This window comes from Tenrec ecaudatus, chromosome 11 (genome assembly GCF_050624435.1).
Source record: "Tenrec ecaudatus isolate mTenEca1 chromosome 11, mTenEca1.hap1, whole genome shotgun sequence".
Classification (NCBI taxonomy): domain Eukaryota; kingdom Metazoa; phylum Chordata; class Mammalia; order Afrosoricida; family Tenrecidae; genus Tenrec; species Tenrec ecaudatus.
The window spans coordinates 62,842,760-62,864,684 of NC_134540.1; the positions used below are offsets into that span (position 1 = coordinate 62,842,760).

The window sequence follows — 21,925 nt, forward strand, 5'->3', positions numbered from 1 at the left end:
CTAGATCTTGGCCTGGTGGGGATGGGGGAGGGCAGCTATCTTAGCAGTCTTGTCACCACAACATTGTATCTACAAGAAAAACACTGTTGCTTGATGTCTCTTTGGAACTATTCCTTGTGTTCTCACACACTGCCATAAAATAGATGCCAACTCATAGTGATCCTCTAGGACAGAACAGCCCCTGTGAGTTTTCAAGGCTAACTCTTTACTAGAGTGGAAAACCCCACCTTTCTTGCTCAGAGTGGCTGGTGGTTTTGAACCATTGACCTTGTGGATACCAGCATAATGTATAACAAGAGCTCAATGCTGCCAGAGCTTCCTCCTCCTTCTTGTGATACACACCTCTATTTGTATTCCATCTCAGATTCTCCCAAAGGTTAAAAAAAAGAAGCACAAAAGTCCTCAGTTGCACCGATTTCACAAGAGACCTATCTAATTGCTCTTAAACTTTAACTGTGTTTAGATCTCGATGTATTGCGATATGGAACGGTATCTGTGATTTGGTAAAGACAATAAGTAAGAAAAGATACCCGATTCCTATTTTGTTTGGCAGACACTTTTAAAAAAATCATTTTCTTGGGGGCTCATCCAGCTCTCATCATGATCCATACATACATCCAGTGTGTCAAGCACATTGTGTATTTGTTGCCATTATCATTCTCAAACGCTTTCTTTCTACTTGAGCCCCTGGTATCAACTTGAGTTAGTTTATTGTGCCAACCTGGCCGATACACACATGTGGGCTTAATTGAAGGGTGGAGGTATAAATGGCTCAGAGAGCCTCACCTTTCTAGTTCTTGAGTCTCTTGCTTTGTGGTGGTTGCACCAGGGTGAAGCTGTCTTGGTAGTTCCCTGCTTCAGCTTGCAAGAGTCACTTCCTGCAAGACATCCCTAAGGAAAAGCCACATGGGCCTACCCTGATGCAGCCCTGGGTGCTGGACCAGCCATGTGGAGACCCCTGCCAGTGCTGAGATGTTTACTCATTCACTAACTCGGCATCATTGTCTCTGTTTTGTGAGATGGAGGAGGACTTTGAGGGTTGGTGTTGGACATATGGGTTCATGTTGGACTTGTGGGCTTGGGCAGCACTGGGTTGGAAGGTTTTCTTGATGCGCACTTAATCTTTACATAAAACTCTCTTATTGAGTAAGAGGTCTGATGTCCATCTGGCAGAGATGTTTTATAATAAATCTATCCTAATCAATGAAAACTATATTATCTGATGCCTGCAAAGTTTTGTTTTTGTTTTTTTTTACTGATAGCTAATTTGTATAGGAAGGGAGGAAATACATATCAAAGTTAAAAGATAAATTATCAAAGATGGACTTTAAAAAAATTGTGTCCAAAGAGTATTGTAAACTTGATTATGACAGATGTAATTGGGCTAAAATATAATCCTGATCATTTGATCTCCCTTTTAACATGTTTTAAATCTGTTCTAGATTTTAGTATTTCCTGCTTCTTTCTGGATTGAGGTTTTATCCTCTGGTTTATTTTGTTAATATTGTTCGCCTTTAATTTTTTTGCTGTTTTTATTATTTTCTTTTGAATGTTTTCTGGTATATGAAATTCAGGATAAGTAAATCTGTAGAGAAAGTAACTAAATTAATTGTCTACTGGAGTTGTGGGAGAGGGATGTGGAGGGAAATGGGGAGCTAATACGGAGTACAAGAAGGAAGAAAATGTTCTAGAATTGATTGCAGTGATGACTATACAGCTTTTTTTATATGACCGAACTGTGGAAGTGTATGATTGGTGAATTATATGTCAATAAAACTATTTTTAAAAAGAAAATGAAAAGTAGAGAAAATAATTCTGCCACAGAGACGTATTACTGATAAGAATGAACAGCCTGGGCTGCTCTGCCCACAGCAAATGGAAATAAACTATCTGTGAATCAAAAGTAGTGGCCATCTCAGGATAGTGTAGGCATCAAAGGCATGGCTGATTAAATGATAAATGGACACTCTTCCCTGAGAATGACAAGAAGATGTATTTGTTTATATGGGGAGAGGTTCACTCTCTATGTAACTTTTGAAAACAATAAGCAAAAAAGTAAAATAAGGAGTATTATGCCCTTTCATTGTTTTTAAAATGGGAAATTCATACTTTAAAGCCAGGAAGGAAACAACAGAGTCCTAGTGGTAAATTTATAGTGATTCATCTTTTCTAATGTAGTCTGTATCTTACTTTTAAGCCATAAATATGTATTTCTTGTGCAATTGGAAAGTAAGGCATTGTCATTTGAAAGAGAGAGAGAAAATTCTGTACTAGCTTGTGGGTCCCAGGCAATTAACTGTGAGAAAACGTGATACCTGAAATAAACCAGAGAATGTTTATGACTTGAGACTTAGACGATACCTTAAAGTCTAAAAGTTATGTGAGAAAAATCTCTTTGGGATCTAGCCCTGCATGCACAAAGGCAGGAAGCACAGAGGTAACGTCAACTCTAGGGAGTTAATTCTCAAAGGCATCTGTGGTTTCTTGATTGTATCTAAGATGAGGGGCAATGAATAATCCCCTTCCTCTCAGCCTCCTGTGCTTTCTACCTGTCCTATCACTCTCCAGATGACCTTTATGCATGAAGAAAAGCATTCTTACTTATTTTCAAAGAAATTTCAAACTTTCTAATTTATTTCCCAAAATAAAAAAAAAGAGACGAATGTAAAATAATTGAGAGGGAAAATAAAACCTTTTCTCATTATAATATTTTTTAATGCTTGGGAATAGCAACTCAACTCACTATTTTCCAAGCCCTTCACATTTCATTAAGTGTAGGCATCTTCCTTCCCTCCAGAATATAACGTCCCAAATTTATTTGACCCACTACGCCCCTTTTAGACTAAAAACAAGAAACAAAACTCAGTGCCACCCTGGCAATTAAAAACATGTATACTATACTCCATCATCTAAAATAAAGTGTAGGGATCTGCTTTTGCAGCCCCCTGAGGTGTCGCAGGGCCCCCAGGGGTGGTATTGTGCACTTTGAGAAACATTGCTGTAGACTGTCTCTGGGTATATCTCTGGTTGCAGTCTGTTTACCACAGAACTCACTATTGACTCTACTCTCTCAGTGGAGAGTGAGATAAAATCAGGTGGAGGTTACAGAACCTTTAAGGGATTTTCATTTCAAAGAACCTGGGAGGAGACATAAAGGAGACCGCCCAGAGAAAGGTAACAGTGACTCCCTCAGTAATTACGGTTCATGTAACTGCATGCTTTTATTATGGGAATTAAAATCTGATAATGTCCATCTCTTTCTCCTAGGAGGAGTGGCTGACCTGTCAGAGAAACTGGCTCTACCTGGAAAGCATTTTCAATGCTCCTGATATCCAGAGGCAGTTGCCAGCGGAGGCCAAGATGTTCCTTCAGGTGGATAAGTCATGGAAAGAAATCATGAGGAAGGTGAACCGGCTGCCTAATGCTCTCCGAGCAGCTACTCAACCAGGTATAAAACACACTGTGGGTTTATTTTTCTATCAATGTACACCATATGGTCACGTGGAGTTCCAAGGGAAAGCGTGAGTAGATTACTAGAAGTATCTTTACCAGCCAGGGGATAGTCTTGCATAGATTTCAGGATCTTAGTCAATTGGGGTCATTTTATTACCATTTTATCTTGACTTTTTCACTTGATACAAAGACTAAAGGAAATGTCAAGCAGTGAATCTTTCTCATCTTGAAAACATTCCCTAGTTGGGCTGCATTTGCTGAACTACCCCGGAGCAGATTTCCCAACTCTTGTTTGCTTGTCCATGAATTCATAAATCTCAAGTAAAAAAATTAGGTGGATGGAGATTCTTTGTCAAGCGTTTACCCTTTGAGTCCCACTTGCCATCTCCCCAGCTCGCTCGCTCTAAGCAAGCAATCATGTTACTTCGTAGAAACCTTCAGACCATGGCTCTGTCCATCTGAACCTTCCTGGTGATCCCACATCACTCTTGACCCAGAAGAGAGTCTGCCATCCATTTGTAAAATTCTCCCTTACAAAATCTCTTAAAGATCTCTTCTATAATCTTTACCTGCCTTCACCTTAATTTTAGGTGAAACCATTATCTAAAATGCCTTATCTGCACCTGAGAGGGTGGTTCTTGTGGAGAGAAGTCCCATCCAAACAAACAGTGGCAGCCTCACCCAGAGTAAATCTGATCCCACTGGGTTCTCAATGGGTGGTTTTTGAGACAGAGGCCACCAGACCTTTCATTTGTGGTGCCTCTGTGTGTGGTCAGACCTCTACTCATTGGGTTAGCAAACACATTAACCATCAGTGTCACCTAGCATGTCTCACGTTAGGCTCCTGATGCCAGCTCTCACACAGGAAGGAATGCAGCACTCGCTGACTTCTTACTCTATTTGTCTAGATCTCTTTGCTGAACTTTCCAAGGTGACCATTTCACACCACGTTTTCTCCTTGATCTTCTGGTGCCATTCCGTTATAGAGCAGGAACTTGCCTTGTCAGTCAGAAAACAAATTGGAACTCCCCACCTTCCCAAAATTAACTTTGTGCACTCTCTAGCATTTTTGCCCCTCCGTGTCCCTTGACCCCTTCTGTCATCAGTGATAGACCCAGTCTTGCTTTTATCAGAGCCAACTCCTCCATGTAGGTTCTGGATCCCAGCCTTTCTCACTCCACCCTAGCTCTTTGCTCCTGCAATCACTCCCTTGCTTCTTCACGGTCTCCTTCTCTCTAGAATTCTTTCCATGAGCCTATCAATCAAAAGGCCGAGTTATATCCCCAAATCCATTTTTTAAATCCTTTCATAAACTCCCTCTCTGCAGTGTCTTTGTCTCTCGGTACAGTAAAGCTTCCGGGAAGAGTTCCAAATGCATTTGCCCTCTTTACTTTCTGCGTTTCATTTTTAATCCCCTTGATAGATCTATGTACGGAATGATTTTGAAGTCAATTATAGACATCATGATAAATATTGCTAAATATTTATGTATGTAATTTTTAAGCTATAACATTAACTTAGTAAAAGTTTGTAGACAGGAATGGTTTGCTCTCTTGCATGTTAACAACCCCTTGTCTCTGGCCTTCACGTCGGAATGTCCTTTTTGCCAGATGTGATTTTGGACTAGACTTTACATCCCTGGGGATCTTGTAGTTGTAGCTCCACTGTTTTCTGACAATGGCTACTCCTGTCAAAGAAGGGGCTGTTGTTATTACTGTTATTGTTATTCCACTCTTACTTGCTGATGAAGCTCAAGAACTGTGGCCTTCAATATGGATTACAATTCAATCTAAGGAGGACCAAAAGCCTCACAACAGGACCAATAGTTCACATCATGATAAATGCAGAAAAGGTTGAAATTGTCAAGGATTTTGTCTTGGATCTGCAATCAATGCTCATGGAGGCAGCAGTCAAGGGAGCAAAAGATGTACTGCATTGGGTAAATCTGCTGTATAAGACCTCTCTATCATACTGAAGAGCAAAATGTCACTTGGAGAACTAAGTGCGCCTGACCCAAGCCATGGCATTCTCCGTGGCAGCATATGCATGTGAAAACGGGACATTGAATAAGGAAGACTGAAGAAGAATCCATGTGTTTGCACTGCAGTGCTGGAGAAGTGCTGTGGACTGCTAAAAGAACAAACCTATCTGTCTTGGAAGAAGTAAGGCCAGTGTGCGCCTTAGATGCAGAGATGGCAAGACTTCATCTTACACTGGTAAAGTGGAGAGACCGAGAAAATGAGAAGGTCCTAGATGAGCAGGACACAGTGGCTACGTCAATAGGCTCAGGCACAGGGAACAAGTGTGAGGATGGCGCAGACCGTGTAGTGTTTCATTCTCGCGTGCATAGGGTCTCTATGGGTCAGAGTCAATTCGATGGCACTGAACACCTCTACCAGTGACTTAACCAAACTCTGAGGGACACAAGTGATTTATGTTTAGCTACTAAGCAAAAAGTTGGCAGTCCAAACCTAGCCAGCTATGCCATAGAAGAAAGGCCTATCAATCGGTTTCATTACAGATCGCTGCCAAGGGACCCTTCTGTATGTGTTCTACTCTGTAACGCTTGAGAGCACAGTCAAACCCCACCCAGCAGCTCTGCAGGAGAAACTTGGCAATATCCTCTGTAACAATCACAGCCAAGAAAATCCAACGGGACAGTTGGATTTACTACTCTGTATCCAACACTTTTGCCATAAATTCAAATTCACATGGTTCACAAACATATTTGGTGCTCAGAATTTCAGCTAAAACCATGTGGATCCAACTCCAGCCTGTAGCTCGCAACCTCAGCTGCCAGGTCACCATGTCGCGTTTTTTCACCACTGGTTCCGACAGCGAGCCGGAGTCATCAGCGTCTGGGGAGGAGCGGCCTCTAAACCCTCTGGAGGAAGCATTGGCAAACAGGCACTACTGCTCAGTGATGATGAAGAAGAGGGTTGTCCGAAGTGCCCTTCTAGAAGAGCTGCTCAATCTTATCCAGACCATGCGGAATGTCATGAAGAGTTGAGGTTTCACCAAGTGCCTGAAAGAATTTGAGCTTCTAGGAAAATCAAATAGAAAGACCAGGAGCACTGTGGACAAAGATGAAGCGCTCAGGTTCTGTATTTGGATCGTGGCTTACCTGGAGGACTACCTGAATGAGCGCTGGGAGGACAAGGAAGGGAAGAAGAAGATGACCAAGAACAAGCCAAGGCCCTGAGCACCCTGTGCCAGTGGATCCGCAAATACAACCGAGATTGTGAATCCCACAACACAAATTACAAGCAGAACCCTGTACAGTCTGCAGACGGAGATGCGGAGAAGAACAGAGATTGAGAAGGCTCTTCGGATGAGGATGGAATGAGTGCTGCAGCATTCCTGAAGAAGAAATCAGACAGTCACAAGTTCCTCCCAACATGGAGGATGAAGATGAAGACTCAGAAGATTCCGAAGATGATGAAGATGGGGACCCCAGTCCCACACCGTCTGACTCAGACTCGGAGGAGGAAGAAGGAAAACAGTCTGCACCAGCCTCAAGATTCCATAAAAAGACCCCAATGCAGAGGAGGACAAGAAGGCGGCTGAGAAGAAGTGGGAGGACAAAGGAAAGAGGATGGAAATCTCAGCATGATAAGACATCTAAGCGTTTGGATGAGGAGGAGGAGGACAGTGAAGGTGGAGAGTGGGAACGTGTCCGGAGTGGAGTGCCCCTGGTTAAGGAGAAGCCAAAATTTGCCAAGGGAACTGAGATCTCCCATGCTCGTGTTATCAAGACGCTGAATGAGATCCTGCAGGGCGCTGATCCTGCAGCACAGATTGAGTTGCTGCAGCTGCTGGCTCAGAATTGCTTCAGAAAACAACCTGGGGGAGGGTGTCGCTGTGAAGATCAAGTTCAATATCATCACCTCTCTCTATGACAACAACCCCACCCTGGCCACGTACATGAAGCCGGAATTGTGGCAGAAGTGCCTGGACTGCATTAGTGAGCTGGTGGACATCCTGTTTGCAAACCCCAACATCTGTGTTGGAGAGAACATTCTGGAAGAGAGTGAGAACCTGAGCAATACTGACCAGCCATTGCGAGTCCGTGGCTGTATCCTAACTCTTGTGGAGAAAATGGATGAAGAATTTCCCAAGATATTGCAAAATACTGAACGTCACTCCCCAGAGTACACTGGAGCATCCGAAAGATGAGGCGAAGGAGTGTGCCATCATCGAGCGTGTGCAGTGCTCCCGGGAGGAGAAGGGCCCCACAGAGGAGAACTGCCGTGTCTACCTGCAGCGCATCCTCCACACCTATGACAAGCTTGATTACAAGGCCCACCAGCGGCAGCTTATGCCCCCAAGGGGTCCTCGAATTCTGAGCAAGACCAGGAAGAAAATGAAGGGGACGACATGGCTGTGCCGATGGAGAGACTGCAAGTACATCCACGCCAAAGACTTCCCAGATCCACGCTCTGCACTCCCATTGGCACCAGGCCCATGACCTCATGCTCCTGAGGCACCTTCAAGACAACCGCCAGCATGTGGACCCACCAGTGCAGACCCTGTCGAACCACACCATGCTGGTTAGGAAAATCCAGGAGGAGCCTCTTCGGACCTACCTCTTCACCTACAGCAGTGTCTACGACTCCATCAGTATGGAGACTCTGACATGTTTGAGCTGACTGGCCCCCCTCTACACAGCTTCATCAGCAAGATGATCATTAATGAGGAGCTGATGGCCTCCCTGGACCAGCCAACACAGACAGTTTGTGATGCACCGCACGGAGGCCACGGCCCAGCAGAACCTGGTACTGCAGCTGGCTGAGAAACTGGGCACCCTGGTTGAGAAAATGAGCAAGTGTTTGCCCACAAGCAGGGTACCTATGGTGGCTACGTCTGAGATCAGGATGGTTACCGCTAAAGTGAGGGCTACATGCAACGTAGTGGCTACCACCAGCAGCAGTCTCCAACAGCCTACTAATCCCACCAGTTGTATCTCTGTGCCCAGACCACTCAGTGTTTAAGTCCTAAATCATACCCAGTTGTTAAAGTCCACTGAGAGTTGAAAAAAACAAAAACAATGCAGACCTGTATATAATTTCATATGAGGATGGGCTATAAAGAAAAACACTGTCAGATAAAGGGGAGTGGCTAGGAGTTGCCATATGTGAAGGGTATTTGTGTGTGCGATGGGATTTTTGTTTGTTTGCTTTGATAAAGAGACATTTGAGCATGAATCTTAATGAATGAGAGAGGTAAACATATTTGCATATCCCACGGGAGGAGGCTTAGAGTAGAAGGACCGACCCAGAGAAGGACTCTGAAGTGAGAGCGTGCCTGCCAGCAAAGAACCAGTCTAGAGGGGGGTGAAGTGCTCACTTAAAGATATTTAGGAGATGAGGCCATACAGGTGTGTGTACATGGTGGCTTGGGATGGGATGGGATGCGGTCACATGCAGGCTGGGAAGCTGCGGTAGAGACTTGGATTTGATTCTTGGATAGGCAGGGAATCGAGGCACTGCGATAGGCACCCAAGCTACAAAGTTCACTGGTACATGGATCTTTCTCATCAAGGAGCTGTAGTTGAGGCATGAGGCTCCTATTGCCATAATCATGGCATCTAAAGATGACAGAAGAAACAGAAGACCTATCACTTCTTGGCCTTTTGGCTAAGATCAAGTGTAGTATCTGTTCTTATCAGTTTAATATCTGATACGTCCTCTGTCCAAGGACAATATATTAAATGGATTTTTGGAGCAGGGAGTTGGAATAGGAGCTTGCTCCATCCACTCCACGCACCGACCTGGTATTGCAGTACTTCCAGGAACGGTGCACAAAAATAAATAAAAAATAAATAAAAAGAAACAGAAGACCCATGAGGAAGATGGGACAGAGAATGGGGTAGGGCTCACGAACTGTCTGTTTGGAGGGTCAACTATTTAACTTCCATTTTTGCATTCCAAGCTCTACAAAATGTAAGGGCGCCAGCTAAAAGTGTCTCAAATCAAATATACTTGTTCATATGTAGTAGATATTAAATTCATATTTGAATCTATAGAGATTATAAGTGGATTGTTTCTTTGGGGGTAGGGCAATGGAATTTGGGGAGAAATGGGGAGATAATAACAAGTAGTACAAGAAAGAAAATGTTATGAAATTGATTGTGGTAGTGATTGTACACTTCTTGATAGGACTGAACTATTGAATGGTATGTGGATTATGTCCCAATAAAACTATTTAAAAATAATATTAAAGTTAATATTATTTTAAAGTACTAGCTTATATTCTTAATAGTAGCTCTAGCTATTTTCAATTGATGAAGAAATGGAAAGTCTTCATCACTAGCTTTAGTTAAAGTTGATAGCATTCATCGGTTTCTTCATCACTAGCTTGAAGAATTCTATCAACTTTTCTAGTCTTAAATTGCCCAAACATAATCAAGGTGCCTTGATAATTATGGGTGATTGGAATGTGAAAGCTTAGAACAAGGAGGAACAGCCATTGGAAAACATGACCTTGGTGATAGAAGCAAACAAACTTGGAGATCCCATGATAGAATTTTACAAGGTCAATGACTACTTCATTTCAAATGCCCTTTCAACAACATAAATGGTGACTATATATGTGGACTTCTCCAGATACAATGCACAAAAATCAAATTGATGGCATCTATGGGAAGAGACAACAGAGAAGAGTAACATTAACTGTCAAACCAAGGCCAGGGCTGCCTGTGCAACAGGCCATCAGTTGCCCCTCTGTAAGTTGAAGTTGTAGAGAATTAAAACAAATCCGCAAGAGCCAAAATACTACCTTGATTACATCCCACTGGAATTTTCAGAACATATCAATAATAGATTTGACTCATTAATCACCAATGAAAAATAGACCTGATGAGCTCTTGGATGACATCACGAACATCATACACGAAGAAGACAAATGGTCATTAAAAATACAGGAAAGAAAGAAAAGATTAAAGTGGATGTCAGAAGAGACTCTGAAATTTGTTCTTGATTGTAGATCAGCTAAAGCAAATGGAAGAAATTATGAAATATAAGAGCTGAACAGAACATTTCAAGGGGCAGCTCTAGAAGTCAAAGTACATCATGATAATGAAATGTGCAAAGACCTGGAGTTAAAAAAGCAATAAAGAACAACACACTCAGCACAATTTTAGCTAAAAGAACCCAAGAAGACATTCAAGCTCTTCATTTCAATATTGAAAGTTTCTATGGGCAAAACGTTGAATGATGCAGGAAGCATCCACGTAAGATGGAAGGACTACACAGAGTCACTGTACCAAAAGGCTTGGTCGATATTCAACCAGTTCAAAAAGTAGCATCTGATTGAGACTCAGTGGTGCTGAAGGAAGTGGCACTGAATGCATTCGCCAAAACAAGGCCCCAGGAATTGACGGAATATCATTGAAAATGCTTTGACATGCTGTTGAAGCACTGGAAGCACTTACTCATCTATGCCAAGAACTTTGAAGACATTTACCTGGCCAACCAACTGGAATAGATCCATATTTTTACTCATTCCAAATAAAAGTGACCCAATAGAATTTAACAATAGCATTAATATCACATGCAAGTAAAATTTTGCTGAAGATCCTTCAACTACTGTTGCAGGAGTACATCAACAAGGAGCCGCCAAAAAGTCAAGCCAGACTCGGAAAAGAACATGCAACAAAGAATATCAGTGCTGACATCAGATGGATCTGGGCTGAAACTATAGAATACCAGAAAAATATTGACTAGGTGAAGTCATTGAGCTGTGTGGATCATAGCAAACTATGGAGAGCCTTGAGCAGAATGGGCATCCCAGAGCACTATGTTGTGCTCATTCGGAATTTGTATATGGATCAAGAAGCAGTTGTACCAACAGAACAAGGGAATACTGCCTGGATTAAAATCAGGAAAGGTGTGCGACGGGGTTGGGTCCTCTCACCGTTCTTATGCAATGTGTATGCTAAGCAAGTAATCCAAAAAGCTGGACTAGATGAGGACGAAAACAGCATCAGAATATGGGAAAGGCTTGTTAACAACCTTTGACGTGCAGATGACACAGCTTTGCTTGGCCACAGCGAGAAGAGCTTGGAAGCACTTGCTGCTGAAGATCAATAATTACATCTTTTAATATAGATTACAATTCAATGTAAAGAAAACCAAAATCCACACAACTGGATCATAGGATAAAACATCAGGATAAACAGAGAAAAGATTTAAATGGTCAAGAATTTCATCTTGCTTGGCTGCTCCATCAATACTCATGGAAGCAGCGAACAATAACATTGCATTGGGTAAATCTGCTACACAAGATCTCTTTAAAGCATTGAGGAGCACAGATGTCTTTTTGAGGACTGAACTTGGCCTAAGTGACACAATGATGTTTTCAATTGCCTCGTATCCATGTGAAAGTTGGCATTGAATAAGGAAGGCAGAAAAAGAATGGATGCGCTTAAATTAGGGTGCTGGAGAAGAATATTGAAAGACAACCAAAATAATGAGTAAATCGGTCTTTGACTAAGTACAGCCTTTAGGGGAGGATGGCAGGACTTCGTCTGACATGCTTTGAACATGTTATCAGGAGAGATCAGTCCCTGCAGAAGGACATCCTGTTTGGTAAAGTAGAAGAGCAAGGAAAAAGAAGAAGGCTCTCAGTGAGTTGGACTGACACTGCGATCCGCTCACAAGTGGCTCAGCAATGGGCTCAACCGTGACAGCTGTGAGGAGGGTGCAGGACCGGCCCTGTTTGCTCTGCTGTCAACAGGCGTGGGAGAAGCTGAACCCACTTGAGGGCAGCTAACAACAACAACAGTGGATATGTTTAGGCAAGCTCCCAAAGTTTAAGTAGTTAAACCATGCTTTCGGCAAATGAAACCAAAAGTCTAGAAATACCAATATCGCATTGGAATCACATTTTGGTTTTTAACATACTTCTCATACATATTCTTCCTCAATGAACAGGGCTTCTGGAGACTTTTCAAAACAATAATGCACTGCTTGACCAAATCCAGAAGTGTCTAGAAGCCTATTTAGAATCTAAAAGAGTTATCTTTCCAAGGTAAGTCTCTAAATATCAATAAATTGCCTAAGACTTTTTTTAGTAGTTAAGACTCACGATCCATTAATATAAAAGGATACAAGCAAAACAAAGCAGTCCATGACCTCACAACATCAGGAAACCAGAAAGGGAAGCAAGAAAAACGGGTGCTCATGGAGACTCCGGTCGTTTCTTGATTGGGAACCCTGAAGTCTCAAGGTCAACATTGTTTGTGAAGGCTAGAAGGATTCTTGATCACAGCGTTGTTTCACCGTGGAGATAGGTATGCATGTGTGTGCCCCCATGTGGGCATAAGGCCACAGATCTGTATGTGAAAAATGAAAGAGATCTGATCCTTTCCGTTTTCTTTCATGTGTGGCCTACGGGTACCATTGCCAAGGTTGACTCAGAAGTCATTGTAGTTTCCCCATGTTGCCAATTCCAAATGAAATTACTTACTTATCTGTTCATTCATGCTCTCCAAAAACCTACCAAATGTTAGGGTTCGGTGCTGAAGAAAAGTCCAGATTCCTACTCTAAGGAAGCTCCTGGGTAACAGCTGGGAAATAGTGAAGATAAGCCAATGACATATCATTATGGGTGGTTATAGGCTGACTATTCTGTAGTGTACTACAGGAGTCCTGGTGGCATAGTTTGTTCTGTGTTGGGCTGCTAACCACAAGATCAGCAGCTCGAAACACTAGCTTCTCTGAGGGAGAAAAATGAGACTTTCAATTCCCTTAAATATTTACAGCCTCAGAAACCCAGAGGCAGTTCTACTCTGTGCTGTAAGCGTCAGAATTTACTTGAAGGGAATGCGTTTGGATTTTTTGTTTGTAGGACCGAGCACTCTGACGGGTACATATAATTAAGTGCTCCACTACTAGCCAAAAGGTTGTAGATTGAAACCGACTCAGAGAGGCCTCAGAAGACAGACCTGGTGGCCTGCTTCGGAAACCCTATGGAGAAGTTCTACTCTGCACCTGATGTGTCCCCATGAATTGGAATTGACTACAGCAATTAACCATAGCAACAACCTAGTATGACTGCTCAATGGCTGCCAGAGTCCCTAACTGTAGTCACTGGGGCATACCAGGCTGTACGCTGGAGAGCATTCACAAAAGGATTCCCCTTTCCTGGCTTTTTCTCATTCGCTGTCAAGGGAATAGCTGCTAGGATCTCTCTTGGGACAGCCACTGAGGCAGCCCCGGCTAGATTCTTATCTTGGCTACTTGGCTAACAAACATACGTGTGCCCAAGAAATACAATATCCATAAATGTAGTTGAGTGTGAGCAGTATACGGACTGGAGGGCCACTTTAAGGAAACCTGGAAGTGCAGGCAGAGGTCTCAGGAAGCTCCCCCGAGACTCAGCTGCCTTGACCATGACCAGTGATTCACAGCAGGACCCCTGAAGCCTCCCTCGTCAGTCCACCAGGGCCTTGTGATGGACCCCAGCCATCCTAGGAAAACCGGGCCTTCGCCACCTTCTGGAGCCTCTCAGGAGCAGAATCTCACCAAAAGCCTTACTGCACAGGCACCTGAGAAGCGTCCGCCTAGCTTTCCCTGATGCAGGGATCTAGTGGCCAATCAGTCGTCTAGGGTACTTAGAACTACTGGTTTGTACACTTTTCCTTTGAAAGATGAAAGAGGGATGTGGGCGGCAGTGAAAACAAAATGCCTACTGATTGGATGCAGTTTTCTTGTGTTGTTGTTGTTAATGAGCCACTATCTTAAATCTTGGAGCCCTCATTAACCATTCTAAAATGAATTACAATAGCCAGATAATGAACCAAATTCCTTTAGAGTGATTAAATCCAATCCCTATTTTTATGGTGATTGGTATTTAAAATAATATGCTCAGTTAGCTAGACCAAGGGTTGGATTTTCTTTTCTAATAAAGGACCAGTTAGTGGTTATTTTAGGCCTTGCAAGCCACATGGTTTCTTCTGCAACGCCTCAATTCTGCTTCAGCAGGAAAGATGCCACAGACCGTCTGTAAGCAATGGAGCTTTCCTGCAGCAAAACAATCTATCAAATCAGTTAGCAGGCTGGACTGCGTTTGTGAGCCATATTTCGACAACCACTAATCTATAGCAAAATAGTATTCATGGTTTCCTTCATTGGTCTCATAGATTTGAAAAATAAACCAGAAAGCTCAATCACGTGGCCGTCCAGTGAGCTCATAGAACAAAACTGCCCAACTGGGTTTCCAAAGCTGTATATCTCTACCGGAGTCACTCGTTGCTCTCGAATCGCTTCCAACTCATAGCAACCCTATAGAAGAGGGAAGGACGGCCCCTGTGGGTTTCTGAAACTGTAGCTCTTTCCAGGAAGAGTACGCCAACCTCCACTTTCTTCCAAGGAGTGGCGGGTGGTTTCACACTGCAAAACCACTGTGCCACCAGGACTCCTATCTTGTATATGTTACACATACACAAAACATTTTGTTTCTACAAGAGTTACAACTTAATATAACCTGAAATGGTGTGTTGGCCAAATTGTATTTTGTGACTTTTTGTTTAGTAACATAGACGTCAAGGGATGCAGTTGTGCTGGAGGGCGGGGGGTCACCTACTGCCCCTTCACAGAACCCAATCAGGTTCCTGTAGCGATCCGCTCACTGTCTGGCCAGCCAGCCATTCACCTACTCAACAAATTTTATATGTGTGAGATACCAGGCTATATTTTAGAGAAAACAAACAATATAAATATAGCTTCGATCTAAGAGCTTAAAGCCATGTGAGACTTTACAATTAATCATTATAATAGCGAGAGCTAGCATTGTCTTAAGTTTTTTACTAAAAAAATATTTCTTTTATGTACCAGCATTTGTCTCTAAGTGTTTGCGCTCTATGGTCACTAATCACCAGAGAACTTTTGTTTGGGGACATGTGGTCTTCCCGGAATGCCAGGGCCACTTCGTGGGAGGAACAGGGAACCTAGGGGTGTGGCTAAGGGATTGACATTTCGTCTATCCAAGGCGTTGCTTCAGCTTCACGTTATATCTCCCAGTATTTTCTTTCATCCAGATTTTACTTCTTGTCAAATGATGAACTTCTAGAGATTTTGGCTCAGACACGAAATCCCCAAGCTGTGCAGCCACACCTGAGAAAATGCTTCGACTCCATTTCCAAGCTCGAATTCGCTCTTATGCCTCCTGCGGAAGGGAAAATCCCTGGTGTCGAAGGAGAGCCAGAACGAGTTTTTACTAATGATATTTTAGCTATGCTCTCTCCAGAAGGAGAAAGGGTAAGAGGTCTTTTTGTTGTTTGTTTATAATTCTTTGTGGATAAAAGTTTGTTTCTCTTGGGTGTTGAGAGCAGAGGTTTACCCATTCTCCTTGTAAACACCGATCAAGTGCTGCGATGTGCCAGCTGGTCTGCTGCTGCCGCCATGGGGGTTTCAGAAATAACCAAGGTGAAATGCTTGGCCAGAAAGAGCTATAGTCTAGTGGGGAAACTGTCAGCAACCAGCTCAAAAGTGTGAGGTCCAGCTCCACACGCGGATGGGTCCTATGGGACAGTTGTGTAATTGAAGGGAAGAAATTCAGAGACAGGCAGAAGCATTGGGGCGCTCACCTCCTGGTGTCAAGAACCAGGTCCAGGCAGGAGAGAGAACAAATATGTCCTTTACATTAACTTATATAGTCTCGGGGCATGTAAGCTCCCTAATTACAGGTAACCACATACATAACAAAGTGGGCTGTACCCTAACTTTAGAAGTTCCTGAGTTCCTGGAGGAGTAACCTAGCACCAGTGCTGGGACCAGGGGAGGGGAGTGAATGTCTCCTGAGCTAGGAAAGAAATAGCAACATGCCTGCTCCTATAGACAAAACTGCTGGCCAGATTACAAATCCGCCATGTCCTTGTAGGAGGTGACTTTAAGGTAGCACTCTTAGGGAGGATGTGGTGGGGACTAATCTTAATCATGAGAATGTGGTTAGGACCCATCTCTAACTCACAAGTGTGAAGGCCTCCCTGAACCCAGAACCCTGGCTTCCCAGGCTTCTTAAATATGAGAATAAAGAATTTGTCCGCATACACCCTCTTCCCAGCCCTCCGTTTCCCACACAAACGCACCGCAGTGAACGCAGCGGTACAGGCACGAGCTCCGTGCTTAGGGACAGAGCAGAGAAAGCAGGAATCCCACCTTCTCAACGCAGAGGCACAGGGTGGAACGCTAACGGCACTGCTATACCACCTGGGAGTAAGTCCTGGACCACCTTGTGACCCCATCTATTAAATAGGAATTAATAACAACACGCAATGAGCTAGGAGGATGCCCAGTTGGTAATAAACAGAAAGTATTTGACACTATGCGCTGACCAGGTGTGAGTTACCACCAGCAATGGCAGCATATCCTGGGAACAGCACAACTGACCACAGAGCAAATATCTCCTAAGCAAGGAAACGCCGAGAATTCTAGTCCAGGCAATGCATAGTGGGGTGTATGTGTGTGTGTGTGTGTGTGTGTGTGTGTGTGACAGGAGCCTGTATTTTATTGGTTCTGAACTGACCCTCTTGCAGAAGAACGTGCTCACCCCTGGCTCAGGAGAAAGGACAGGACCGAGACTAGAGCCCGAGGGAGACATGAGGTTTAAAGGGGCAGTAGGAAAGAACAGCTGGAGTCGAGGACAAGCAGGCCAATGCGGTGACTGACAATCTGAGAAATGAGAAGGTTTGAACCATAGACCCTGTGAGTCGCAGCCCAATGCTGACTGCTCAGTACCAGCAGACGCCTCATAGTGACCCTGGGAGCATACAACTACCAATTCCTACTATAAGTGTTCATATAGCTAAGAATCGTGTCACAGAAGCACAGAGGCCAAACAGCCTACCTGCCCCGTCCAAAGGCAACATCCAAACGCCCCGCCATCAAGTCAATTCTGACCCATAGCGACTCTGTAGCTAGCTGTCTTATTGTCCTGACTGCCTCCTAGGTGGGCTTGGGGAAAGGACTCAAGGCCAGAGGCAACGTGGAGGAATGGCTTGGCAAAGTGGAAGAGGCCATGTTCTCGTCTTTGCGGCGCCTGTGCAAAGGTGCCATTGCTGACTATCAGTTGCGACTGAGGACGGAGTGGGTGATAGCTGGCCACCCTTCTCAGGTATTTGCCCCGGTTACGATCCCGCCTTTGAATCATCCGCTAGTAAGCTGCATCACACACTCACCGGACATGTTTCCACGCAGGTAATCCTGACGATTTCTCAAATCATGTGGTGTCGAGATCTGACCGAGTGTTTGGAGACAGAAGGCGGCAATTGCCAAGAAGCCCTGGAAGCTTTTGAAAAAGTAAACTTTGAGGTGAGGTTTGTTGTTGTTATTGTTGTTGTTGTTGTTAGCAGCATAACAGTGTGTTCGCATAATGCGGTGCGGGTGGTCTTTGAGGTCTGTATTGGCACAGTCGTGCACATTTCCTTTATGTATGGAAATCTAATGTTCTCATGGGACCAATACACTGAAACCACTTTGGTTCAAGTTTTCTTAGCAACAGTCAGTGTTTGTGTTATACACACGTACAAGCGCATGAACTAGGAGTATTAATATAGTATACAATCGGAGGAAAATGATTCAAGAGGAAGGATCCGGTTATAATTGTTTGCACTTTGTAGGGAGGCAATTGTGTTAGCTAGGTCCTGGAGATTTCCTCTGAAATTCCACCCTGAGATGAAATTCTATCCTGCGTAAACCCCCGGGTTGGCACTCTCTCTGAGGCAGGCTACGCTTGTCTGCAATGTTATGGAATTCTCCGGCAGCTGTCAGTCAACACACACACACACTCACACACACAACTGGATGAATGTAAATACCATTCCGGGTCTGTCTGGGAAATGCTATTTTACAATGGGGCCTAACTTTTAACTCCAAATTCAATGCTACTTTCAAGCAATATTGCCTTTGTCGAAGATCATTCTCCAAAAGAAAGGAGAAAACACCGTCCTTGTAATAAGACAAGACTCTTCTTTGAGTCCAGATTGGATGTCAGCTCAGAGGGCTTGAGGAAGGAGACAAAAGCTCCTAAAGACAGAGCCGCTGCCCGTTTAAAGCAAGTGAGCCCCGGTCAGCACTGCCCGGAACATTAGCCATGCAGGTGAAAAGCAGACGCAAAAGCTCTAGAAATATCTTCATTTAACCCAGCATTGCCTTAGCTAACACACCCGGGTGTCCTGAATGTGGGTGGGAAACAACCCCTGAAAATGAGGACTCACTCTCTCACAAACTCACTCACTCACCCCGTCTCTCACTCACCCTCTCTCACTTACCCTCTTACTCACTCTCTCACTCACTCACTCTCACTCACTCACTCACTCTCACTCACTAACTCTCTCACTCTCTCACTCACTCACTCACTCACTCTCTCACTCACTCTCACTCATCCTCTCACTGACTCACTCTCACTCACTCTCTCACTCACTCTCTCACTCACTCACTCACTCATTTACTCTCTCACTCACTCACTCACTCACTCTCACTCACTCACCCTCTCACTGACTCACTCACTCACTCTCTCACTCACTCACTCTCACTTACTCACTCTTACTCACTCACCCTCTCACTCACTCACTCTCACTCACTCTCTCACTCACTCTCTCACTCACTCACTCTCTCACTCACTCACTCACTCACTCACTCACTCATTTACTCTCTCACTCACTCTCTCAGTCACTCACTCACCCTCTCACTGACTCACTCTCACTCACTCTCTCACTCACTCATTTACTCTCTCACTCACTCTCTCACTCACTCACTCACTCACTCTCACTCACTCACTCTCTCACTCACTCACTCACTCTCTCACTCACTCACTCACCCTCTCACTGACTCACTCTCACTCACTCTCTCACTCACTCACTCTCTCACTCACTCACTCATTTACTCTCTCACTCACTCACCCTCTCACTGACTCACTCTCACTCACTCTCTCACTCACTCACTCTCACTCACTCACTCACTTTCACTCACCCTCTCTCTCACTCACTCACTCTCATTCACTCACTCACTCATTTACTCTCTCACTTACTCTCTTACTCACTCACTCACTCTCTCACTCACTCACTCACACTCACCCTCTCACTGACTCACTCACTCACTCTCACACTCAATCTCTCACTCACTCTATCACTCATACTCACTGGCTCTTACACTCACTGGCTCTTTCACTCACACTCTCTCTCACTCACACTCACTCACTCCCTCTCTCATGCACTCACTCACTTGCTGCCATCAAGTCCAGGAGATGAGGACTGTGGGTGGGTTCTGAGATGGTAACTGTAGGTGGGAGTGGAAAGTCACTCACTCGCTCGCTCGCTGCCATCAAGTCCAGGATATGAGGGTTTCTGAGAAGGTAATGTTGTGGGAGTAGAAAGTCGTTTGTTTCTCCGTGGAGTCATTGCTTGATTCCAACTGCTGACCTTGTGGCCAGCAGCCTCCAGAAGCATCAGCACATAACGCTCAGGAGTGTGGACTTCCCTGAAGACAAGCATGTATGCTCGCTCTATTTCTGACACTCTGTATCTGCGTGGCTGCCATGCAGTTGCTGTCCCTCGCTTTCCGTCTGTTTCCTACTGTGTTAACCTGTGGGAATGAAAGTACGCACACCACAGAGGTGTTTGGGGAATTAAATCATGTAGATTTTTACCATAGTTAGTCATAGAACTAGACATTCTTCCATGGAGATGGTTTCAGCAGGTATCGACTCCAAATTTAAGGGGCACTGGTAATTGCAGGTCTACAGTTCAAACCATGCACCAGAACAAGATGAGGCTGTCTGCATCCGTAAAGGTTCACAGTCTAAGGGGCGCTTATACTCTGTCCCATAGGGTCCCTGGTTGTTGGAGCAGGCGCAATAGCAACGCATTTTTCTACTCCAACTTTTGTAGCGAATATGTATGTATGTATGTTTAAAATATATATGCATGGTGTGTAAAAAAATGATGGTCTTTCTTCTTCTTCCTCTTTTGTAGAGATTAAATGCCCTGGCTGCATTGGTTCGTGGTAATCTTCCTAAATTACACAGAAATATCATAACTGCCTTAATTACTATTGATGTCCATGCAAGAGACATTGTCTCCGAGCTTGTGACGATGCAGGTAAATGTTTCTTTTAAAGAAAAGCCAATGCTCCTTCTGACTGCAGTTACCCGTTTAACAAGTGTACCATTGCCGTCGTGTGTGCAGATCTCTGGAGTAGACTCCTTTGACTGGCAGAGGCAGCTGCGCTATTACTGGGACATAGACCTGGACAATTGTGTGGCTCGGATGGCCCTCTCACAGTACACTTACGGCTATGAATACTTAGGTGCATGCCCACGACTAGTCATTACTCCGCTCACGGTAAGCTGCTGTGCCCTTTGGTTCATGGGGGCGTACAGACGCTCCTCTACCAAAATCCGTCAGCAGAAGTCTTCCTTCCCATCAACTCATGATCAGATGGGCCGTGAATCCACCTTCCTGAAGCAAGGAGTGCCGTTATTTGACCACGTGTGTGTGGGTCTTTGCATATCTTCCAGCTTCTGGGGAGTCTTTTGTGGAAAGCAATGGCCCCTCCCCCCACTCCCACCGAAAGGAACCCCCGGGAAGCTCTGGCTAGAGTCGATTCCCTTCCATAACGGCAACTTATCGATTTCTTCAGGATCGTTGCTACCTCTGCCTCATGGGGGCTTTGCAACTCGACCTGGGGGGTGCCCCAGCTGGACCTGCTGGCACTGGAAAAACAGAGACCACCAAGGACCTAGCCAAAGCGCTCGCCATCCAGTGCGTGGTCTTTAACTGTTCCGACGGCTTGGACTATAAGGTACAGGCCCCGCAGCTGAACACTCTGGTTTGTGTGTCCTCTGTCTGCGGAAGAACGTAACAGAAGGACAGGATGTGCTAACGGCAGCTACTCTGGGTGTCTTTTTAAGAGTCAGAGAAAAGAGTAATCCAAACCCAACCCCACTGCCTTGGAGTTTATTCTGACTCATGGTGGCCTATGAGGCAGAGTAGAATGGCTTCTTTAGGTTTCTGAGACTACAGGTCTTTACAGGAATAGACGGCCTCATCTTTCTCCTGCAGAGTGGCTGTGGGGTTCGAACCAGTGTGAGTCACTGTTCTTGCAGTTAGTACCCCCACACATAACCCGTAGCACTATCAGAAAAGATTGTTGTTGTTGTTGTTCTACAGTGCTTGTGTTAGGCTGGGTGGACTAGAGAAACAATCCAGTGACACATATGTGTAAGAAAGAGCTTTATATCAAGAAGTAATTATATATCAAGCCAATATCACAGCTCAGTCCAACTCAAGTCCTTAAGTCTGGAACTAGTCCATAAGTCCTTCTTCGGACTCATGAAGCCACATGCAAGCATGCAGAATGCAGGAATCTCACAGTCTGGTGGGTGCAAAGTGCCATGGATCCATTGGCAGTGGACGCTTCTCCAGGTGTCTGGAAAGTGAAGGTTCTCAGGGCCCTCCTTATGAGAATGCCAC

General features: G+C 44.5%; 1 protein-coding gene, 1 non-coding gene and 1 pseudogene across 2 annotated transcripts in view; all 3 read left to right on the forward strand.

Moving 5' to 3' along the window:
• DNAH6 (dynein axonemal heavy chain 6) overlaps positions 1-21,925 on the forward strand; it is a 256,202-nt gene that overhangs the window by 91,933 nt on the left and 142,344 nt on the right. Inside the window, exons 21-28 of the mRNA XM_075562653.1 lie at positions 3,268-3,448; positions 12,387-12,483; positions 15,494-15,713; positions 17,404-17,568; positions 17,652-17,765; positions 20,426-20,551; positions 20,639-20,794; positions 21,093-21,254. Of these exons, the coding sequence (XP_075418768.1) occupies positions 3,268-3,448; positions 12,387-12,483; positions 15,494-15,713; positions 17,404-17,568; positions 17,652-17,765; positions 20,426-20,551; positions 20,639-20,794; positions 21,093-21,254 (1,221 nt within the window). The remainder of the gene's footprint in view (positions 1-3,267; positions 3,449-12,386; positions 12,484-15,493; positions 15,714-17,403; positions 17,569-17,651; positions 17,766-20,425; positions 20,552-20,638; positions 20,795-21,092; positions 21,255-21,925) is intronic.
• LOC142461548 (eukaryotic translation initiation factor 3 subunit C pseudogene) lies at positions 6,260-8,102 on the forward strand (annotated as a pseudogene).
• Positions 9,070-9,260, forward strand: LOC142461848 (U2 spliceosomal RNA). The gene has a single exon (XR_012787028.1). It is a non-coding gene; the product is annotated as a U2 spliceosomal RNA (small nuclear RNA).